The 9577-nt window shown below is 33.2% G+C and overlaps 1 protein-coding gene across 2 annotated transcripts; it reads right to left on the bottom strand.

Moving 5' to 3' along the window:
* Positions 1 to 714: 714 nt before the first annotated feature.
* On the bottom strand, positions 715 to 7642 carry LOC142356963 (uncharacterized). 2 transcript variants are annotated; one of them, XM_075408700.1, is made up of 3 exons: positions 7567 to 7642; positions 4446 to 4943; positions 715 to 1303 (listed from the first exon to the last, which is right to left on the bottom strand). In XM_075408700.1, exons 2-3 carry the CDS (start codon positions 4909 to 4911, stop codon positions 1044 to 1046), a joined length of 726 nt encoding a protein of 241 aa, XP_075264815.1. In that variant the 5' UTR covers positions 4912 to 4943; positions 7567 to 7642; the 3' UTR covers positions 715 to 1043. The 2 variants fall into 2 exon arrangements, with proteins under 2 accessions (XP_075264815.1, XP_075264814.1); XM_075408699.1 differs by having other exon boundaries at positions 4446 to 4962; positions 7567 to 7628.
* Between the last annotated feature and the right edge of the window lie 1935 nt (positions 7643 to 9577).

The following is a 9577-nucleotide window of genomic DNA, read 5'->3' as shown; positions in this document are numbered from 1 at the left end:
CATATCATTATGTAATTCAATTAGTAGTTTGGGTATGTAAAGATTTTTTTAACTCAAACTTCTATTTTTGGTTGACAATTAAGACAATTCTATTTTTGGTTGACGATTATCTCTTCTTTTGGTTGACAATTAAGTTAAAAATCTAGATGAGCTCGGGTCGGAATATCATGTGCGAACGCATATTAACGATCCTCTTTGTTTAGATCAACTCTCAATTGGTCATATAAATAATACCAATTACTCATATAAATAATACCGATATGGATAATTTGAAAATAATTCAATACTTCTCCTGAGGTTGTTACAGGAAACGTATTTGAAGGTCATCTCAGAATCAGGAAAAGTCTTTTTTTAATTACGGGAACAATATTTCCGAAAACAGCGTTTTTGCAATTGCTGTGCAGCTTCTCCGATCTGTTGCGTATTGGTAAGCGAGATTTATGAGATTCAGCAGTAGGAATCGAATAAAACTCTCCTGATTTCACGGAAAAATTTTACAATTAAATGTTACAATAAAAAAATCCGGATCAGGAGGTTTTGTTTCAACTTCTCACTCACTGATGAGATATGGGTCTTGAGAAAACATTGTTTACAATTTACATCATTTAATTTATTAAGGATTTAAAGAAATCAATCAAGAACTGCGGCGGTTGTTACTGTTGCCAGCAAAATCCTAAAGTCCTTTAAAAAATAAAAGGGGGAAATTGTGCCGATTATAGCCAATCGAGACATTGATATCGTTTTAATCAATGTATCGTCACAAAATAGGCGTTCATATTTGCCCTAAAAGTCATTAGAGGTTTTACGTCCGGGCCCGAATCCTGCTTTTGCCAGCTTTTGCCCATAAAATGATTTGGATTTGGAGTATAAGAAACAAAACTGTCGTTTCACAGTTTTGTTCCTCACTGTCGTTACAACTACACAGTTTGTTCTCTGTAAAACTATCAATGTATGTTTTAGTGCTACATATATATGTTAACGTCACGGCTAAAATCAATATTGGTCCAGTTTATCTTTTCTGGTGGAGTTGAGAGGCAGAGACATCACTTTTGCATCTCCTTCAAATATTGTTCGTACTCTGTCACTTTTTCGTTGTCGGAATTATTGGGTCCCAGGAATACATATCTCTTCTCCTCAATGAAATAACCAATAAGATGTCGAAACTGACTCCTATTTGTGAACGACTTGTCGAGTCTAATTGACATGTCCAATACATTTTCATTGTCACTGTTTTCATGGAGAAGAAGATTGTCCGGAAACCCTGCATCCACTATCAATCTCACAGAATCCAGTAGATGCTTCTCTAAAAAAATGTTTAAAATTGTTTAAATTGTTTTCTTAATTGGCAGTTTTCCAATAGATAGCGCGTTAAGAAATTTGTGATCAAAAACATTTAAAAATGCAGCGAAAGTAATCTTTCAACACGGATAAGGAAAAAACTATTCAAAAAAGAGTTTTAAGAGCCATTTTTTGATTTGTTGTTGATTTCGACAATTTTTCTGGGGGGTTCTTACAGGAAATGCATTTGAAGGTCACCTCAGAAACAGGGAATGTGTTTTTTAACTACGGGAACCTCATATCCGAAAGTAGAGTTTCTGCAATTTTTGTGCGACTTCTCCAATCCGTTGCCTATTGCTAAAAAAGATTAAAGAGATTTAGCAGTAGGAATCAAATAAGCCTTCCTGATTTTACTCTTGTTTTTCACAGTAAATTTATCTGAAATTTATTTGAGTGAGAAGTTTGCTGGGCATTTCACGACGACTCAATTACTTCGTCTCTGCTTTTATAAACATGAAGACAAACTTGGGAAAAAAATGAAAAATATCGGCTAATATAAAACTAGCTGAGCAGAAATGGTGTCTGCCTTCCGATGAACGGCCGTGACGAGTATGCGATTTTCGTTTATGCATCAGCTGGAAGATTTCGAAGCCACTGCAAACTGTTGGTTTTTCTCTAATTGCTCCAGATTTAAACATAGAAACAAAAGTAAATTTTCGACGCTGGACATTATTCAATCGATAAAGGTTTATCTGGGCAAGATGCTGCAATGCAAATGAAAGATACAGTTGATAAGTTCATGAAAAATTTGAAACCACACCGTGTAGGTGTCTGCAAAATTTCACCTGTCAAGGACGGCTGTTATGGTCGAAATACTAATAAGGAGGCCATTACAAAGTTTAATGAGCAACTTGAAATTAAATGTCTGGAACCGGATGGTCTGTATCCGTGGTCAAAAGTTAAATGTCTTCACAATGCTGTGACACATAATGATATTTCTTATGACGGGGTTCACCAAAACATAAATGGAATCAAAAACCTTGTGAGTCATATTCGTCACTATATAGTCGTGAACAATCTACCTGCAGCACATAAGGTGATCCAACCTCGAAAAATTCCAAATTATCGCAATATTGCTCGAGTTGAATAATGTGAAAGATATCAGAACTTGTTTTTTTATTTTTAGTAGAACTTTTTTTCTGACAGTTTGCTCCAAAAACACTTCATAGTCAGTAGGAGCAGTTTACCTCAAGCAAAACATTCAATACACATTATTGTGTACACATTGATGGTCAGCTGGATTGAAAAAAATTTGTGCCTTAAAGCTGTTCGTTTCCTTTGCAATTTGGTTTTGAGAAAAACATTACTCCGTTGTGGAGATGTTGAAAAAAATTATGGACCCTTTAATACATCAAATTTGTCGACTTTCGATAAAGTGCTAGATCCATCCTAAAAGTGTTTGAAATTTTTTCTCATAAATGCGCGCAGCATACAAATTAATTATGCAGACCTTTCGAATTTGCTTGAACAACTAGATTTGCAAACTATAATTATAGTAACCGAAACACGGATTTCCGTGCAACAGGACACTAATTTCAATATTAGTAATTATCATCTTTTCTTACAAAAAGCTCGATCAACACCAACGGGAGTCCAGCGAAGTGAGGGTGTTGGAGTTTGGATCCCCAGACACTTCAATGTTAAACGTAAGAAAAAATTTGAGATAGCTAATACAAATTTTTTTGAATCAATGTGGCTCGAAATAAATGAACCTCTGAAAGATAAATGTTTGGTGATTATTTCGTACAATTCGAGTAAAAATCTTTCCGAATTTTTCTTGAACGAGTTGAGTTCTGAAGTATCTAATGCATATTCCTTAACAGACAATCTTCTTCTATTTGGCGACTACAACATTGAGCAATTCAATAAAAAAAGAAAGAAATACTTGATAACTTTACATCTGGTCTGGCACTTAACTCAACAAATGTGGACACACCCACTCGCATCAGCAAAGCTAATCAATCCCTTATCGATCACTGCTTCATGACAAAAATCAAATTGTAGAATGGAAAGTTTGTTTGCCGCCCATTGAGGTTGACCACAATATCATATTTTAGCAGCGTAATTTAGAAATGATAGGGAGGAACGAAGATACATAATTTTTTAGAAGGAACATGAAACTTTTCTCGGGGGAGAAATTTAACAGGGACTTGTATTTTGAGGATTAGCGACCTATCAACTGTATCAACAGGAAAATTGTGATGAAATGTTTACAAAAACACTTTTTATGCCATTGAGCCATTGTGAAACAAATTGGTAGCGCTCATAATTTTTTTTGCAGGAAGGTAACTAGTTTTCCAGAATGCTAAAAACCTAAAGAAGGCAAATTTCTTTTTATATTTCAACGAAACATTTTTCCCACTATGACGATTTTCGTTTTTTAGGAGGGTTGGTTTTTACTAAAAGTTCCATTTCCGTTGTGATACCGACACCAACTGTAACAGAAAACAACTTTAAAAAATCTATATTTATGTATCGTAGCGATCAACGAATCTTTTTTTCTGACATTGCAGGATTATTCTATTGTTTTCTATGGAATAATAAGTAATCGTAAATTGGTTCCTTGAAATGTTCATCCGTAGTAGTTTCCAAATTGACACTATATTTTAATTAACTGAGCGATGGAAGAATCATGAGGAGCCCCATAACAATTAGTTAAACTTTAAAAGCGGCTCAACTGACAAAATTGTCCATTTTTTCTTTTTGTTTCACATTTTTTCGAGAAATGAAATTTTTGTTCTGTCTTTACTGTAAACGTCCAGGCCAGCTCAACGTGTCTTAGCCGAGTTATGCATTTTCTTCGCTAATCCATAACAGAAAATTAATTGTCATCAAAATTTTAGAAGTTCAAAGAATGTTTGAGAAGAAGATGAGATTTTCACGCTACCTACTTCATACAAAATTTTTTCTCATTTCTCAACCTGCCGTAAATTGTTTTGTATGAAAAAATGTGAACCAGAATCCAATTTGCAATTATTTTCCTTTTAAGAAACAATGAGCCTTATTTGTGCTTTATTTTTCAAGTATCTTGTTCCCGTCGCTGAGACAATAATAAACAAGACAAACCTTCCTTATAGACTTTTTCTGGTATCAAATTTTTCATTTACCTATTCTGTGCCTTGATATAAATACAACCCATTGCAGGAGTGTCATTCCGTCTTTAGTCCGGCTGAATTCATATTGAAGGAGATTGTATCTCCTCAACACATTCACACCCAACTGAAGTGCCTCATATTCTATTTTTTCATGGAAAAGTAGGTTTCCTCCCAGCTGTTTGTACTTCTCAATTCTTCTCTCCTCGCTATCCCCAATTTCAAAGCCAATATAGTCCATGAAGAACAAATCGCATCTATCAGTATCAGCGAACAACATGCAGAAAAGTTTTGAATCGAATAGACTATATTCGAATACGTTCTTGTCTTCAAACTTGTTTGTGAGAGTAGAAGATTTAACCTCACTGCAACCAAGTAGCAAAAAGAATTTCTCTTCTCTCCCCGAGAAAGGCCCTTGTCTAACTGCTATATCAAATAGAGTCGCCTGTGGGTATCTTCGGTTTATTTCACGTGACAGCATATTGTGTTTACGAAGTAGCTCAATACACTCTTCTGAGAAACGATCTTTGATCTAGTCGAGATCTGGACTCAGTGTCTAGTTCCATAGATTGGTTTATGTAGTAGTATTCAAATTTTAAAAATGTAACTTGAATCTTTGAACTTTCAACTAGAATGTTTCACTTCAAAGGTGAAAAACATGAGAATGCATATCGTACTGGAAGAACAACAAAGTCGTAACAATTTCCTTTCAAACTATTTTTTTTCTCAGGCGCAGCACAGACGCAGAAAGAAGTGATAACTTTTGAGATAGCGTTTTCATATTCGCTAGTTAAATTGGAACCAAATTGTATTCACATGCCTATATTTGTCGTCCCCAGACATTTGAGAATTTTTATCGTGTAAGATCATACAAATTTTTTTACAAAATTGTCTTAAAAGTACTTATAAGATTATGCGTCGCCTGACTAAGATTTTGTAAGACAATTTATCAGATCTTAGACATTAAAAAGAATTTTATGAGGTCTGATAAGACCTTACACGATAAAAATTCACTTTTTTCAGATCTTACAAGACACAAATCCTGCTTATAAGATCTTACACGGCCTGACAAAAAAAGATTATCGTGTAAGATCTTTTAGGAAACTTATATAATCGTGTAAGATAAACATTCGGAAAGCTATGACTCATCTTTTGGATAAGATTGTTATCAGATCTTATTCGATAAAATGACAATTCAGGGTTTCTTTCAAGCCTTAGCCAAAAAGCTACAGCTTGTAACACTTAAGTGACAGAGCAACGAAGAGAAATTTATCCTATATTGTCTTTTGAGAATTATAAGATGTTGCGAAAAAGATTATTTGAGTGTTAGGGGCTTTTTCTGAGGCAGTAAATATCAAACCAGGCAGTAATTTTTTTAAAAGATCCAAAAATATCTTGGACTGCTCAGTTTAGCCATAGTATCTAGTTAAGATTCAGAAATATACTGCCGTCAAAAAAGAATCAATAAACATTTTTTGTTTCGAAATTGGTTAGTTGACCGATTATTTTTCACTTTCATAAGAACTTGACTACGTTATACGGTTATACTTAAATCATAAAAACATGTCTTATCATATCTTACATGATTAAAATTCAGCCCTACGTGAACTTTTATCGTGTAAGATCTGATAAGATACTTATCAGATCTTATAACGTAACAATTCAGCAAATTAAACTATTAACTTATAAGATCCGATAGGTATCTTATCAGATTTTACACGATTAAAGTTTGCGTAGGTAAGAATTTTTGTCGTGTAAGAAGACCAGATAAGATCTTACACGATAAAAACTTTTGATCAGCATCTTATCAGATCTTTCACGATAAGAATTCCCGAGGCACTGGGGGTCTTCATAACCCCAGGTATTCTGGAAATTTTATCGTGTAAGATCTGACAAGTTTCTTACAAAATTGTCTTGTAAGAACTTACAAGAATATGCATCTCCTTACATGATCTTATCAGACAACTAGACAGACCTTAAAAGATTAAAATTCTAAGTAAGCATATTAGCAGATCGTATACGATAAAACTTCTTTTTTTGTCAGCGGAATTTTTATCGTGTGAGATCTTATAAGATTTTGTGAAGATTATACATTCTCCTATGAAATTTTATAAGAGAATGCATATTCTTTTGAAATATATATGTATATATATATATATATATATATATATATATATATATAAAGTACATGAAACTAATTACCTCCCTCATGTATTTATTCAGTCTTTTCACATAGGCCTCGACTATGGTAAAGCTATCTCAGAAGTTATCTTCTTTTGCGTCATTTGTCCTGGAAAGAATTGGTCTCGACTAATTCTGAAATAGGAAAAAACTGGTGGGATATTTGAGAGTGGTTTAGCTTATAACAATTTGGCGCCACTTTAACTCGAGGTCCCCAGTTAAAGTGGACACAAAATTGTTAAACCTAAACCACACTTAAAAATCCCGCCATTTTTTTCTTATTTCTGAATGAATTAGCAGAGAGAGTATTTTTTTCCATGGGAGGAAGTAGGTTGAGGTAAAATGTCTTACTTCAGAGTTTTCAAAAATCTAGGCTATTTTCGTTCAGATAATGTTGTAATTGGAACTGACAACCTTAGCATTGTAATATTTACTTGTTTTTCGATGCAACTCTCCTCTTTCGATTAAATTTAGCGTTTGCGATTTCAAAAGTTCGGATCTGGAGTAATTAACGAAAGGAACTATTTTGTATGATACCTTTAGGGCAAAATGAAAAGATCCGGCTAAATTGTAAGTAGTATAGGTTTAATAAAAAAAATGGAGAAGTTGTCCTGACACACGGGGGGGGGGGGGGGCAAAAACCAATAGCTTAGATCAAGTCAATGTTGCGAGGACAGTACTTTTAGTTCCAGCCAATTTCGAGGCCAAGTAAGACAGCCGAGACAACTTAATCTCATACCCAATATCAGTCGATGAGCATAATTTGTAATGAGTATATAGGTCGACTCAATTAAAAGATAGTCAGCTTTTGCAAGATATTTTTGGTCCCCCTATAACCATTGATTTGCTAGAATTAGAGAATTACGTTTCAGAATAATTGCTGTGGCTCAGATTACTTCCATTTATTTAATAGTTAAACTTTTTTCTTGAAATTCCCAGATGTCAAGATCTCGACCGAGTCATATCTCGAAACAGTCCACCAATAGAGTAAATTGAGTGAAGAAATTGTTCCATTGTCAACACTAGCCACTTCCTCACTTGATACTATGGCGTGCTTATGAGGGCCTAAATATAGAAAGTTAGATTGTCCTTATACGGTTTAAAATCTTGTTAAAAACCCTCCTAATTGGACGCTGCAAGACACGCATTTAGTGGATATCAACAAAAACATACACATACACACACCCCCCACACTTACACGCACACACACGCATCGAATTTCAAGTCTTGGTCAAAACTTCCGGTGAGTTACACGTCTTGAACTGGCAAATCAGTACGGAACATGTCTTATCTCAAATCTTAGGACAATTGAAGACGTGTCAAGACTTGCTCTCGAGTTGCGATTTCTTGAGTCAAATCTTGATCAATACTTGTCAAGTCTTGAGTCAAGTCTTGACCAAGACTTCACAAGTCTTGATTATTGCGAAGTTCGGCAAGGTAGAGTTTTAAGAAGATAGTATTTATAATTGATGCATTAGAATAAACAAAATTGAAAAATTGATTTTAAAAAATTTTACGGTAAGTTTGCTAATCTGGCCGAGCTATTTCTCAATTGAGCATAAACCAACTTCAAAAGTCCGACATAATCACACCAAGACCAAAAAATTTTCAATGGGCAGAAAAAAAGTGGCCTTGACTGGTATCTTTGGAATTTCTTTCGTTCTCTATTAAGTCAACTTTGTTGAATTGCTCGTGTTGTCGTGCACTTTTTCACTTTGGAGTGTTTATAAACGCGCCACTGTAAGCGGCGGCCTTCTACTTTTGTTTTCAAACGAAAGCAGACCAACAATAAAAGTTGCGCCAAGTGACTGATCCAAGACTTGGGAATTTTTTTGCCAAGACTTACTCAAGACGTGACAAGTTTTGGCCAACTGATTAAAAATTGGCGTTCAGTCCGGATCACAACACATATACTTACACAAACATACACCCCCATTCTCATGTAGGCACATGCAGCCCTGGCTGTGTTGAAACATGAAAACCTGGAAATTTGAACAGTTTGATCTAACGCTTATTTGGCCATGATGAGACAACCAGACGAAAAATGACTTCGAATCAAATTAGAATGAACGACCACAAAAAATCCAATAAAAAGCGTTTGCGTTTCGAATTTTGAAAAGATTGAATTTTTGCAGATTTAATTTTCGCGACTATGAATTGAAAAGACGACGATTAGAAACTATCCGACTTTGATCAAGCCGTCTGACTCAGATGAAAAAATGCCTTGATCAGAGGCCCAGACGAGAATTTCGAAATTCTGCGCATTAGTGCAAATAATGGAAAATTGTTTCAAAGAAAATTTTTTAATTCGACATGAAAGACATCGCAAAACTTATGGACAAAAATTTATTACATGATGAGTTCTTTCTAAAAAATTATTCTCTTCCTGGCCTATTTAAAATTTTGACTGAGGAACAGCTAGAGAAAACTCTGACTGAAGAAACTCTGGGAAAAAGCTTATGGATAATTGATAAAGATAAAAGATATATATATATATATATACATATATATATATATATATATATATATATATATATATATATATATATGTATATATACATATATATATATATATATATATAAATATATTAATATATATCTATATATATAAAATATATATATGTGTATATATATATATATATATATATATATATATATATTAATATACACATATATATATATATATATATATATATATATATATATATATATATATACATATATATATATATATATATATATATATATGTATATATATATATATATATATATGTGTATATATATATATAAATATGTACAAATATCTGATTTATATATATATATGTGGGTGTGTATCTATGTATATATATATATATATATATATATATATATATATACATATTTCTTTATATTATATATATATATATATATATATATATTATAAAGAAATATATATATATATATACATAGATACACACACACACATA

This window comes from Convolutriloba macropyga, unplaced genomic scaffold, assembly GCF_964194025.1.
Source record: "Convolutriloba macropyga unplaced genomic scaffold, txConMacr16.3 SCAFFOLD_5342, whole genome shotgun sequence".
Lineage (NCBI taxonomy): Eukaryota > Metazoa > Xenacoelomorpha > Acoela > Convolutidae > Convolutriloba > Convolutriloba macropyga.
The sequence above is the reverse complement of the archived record's forward strand: the minus strand, read 5'-3'. Positions and strand labels throughout refer to the sequence as shown.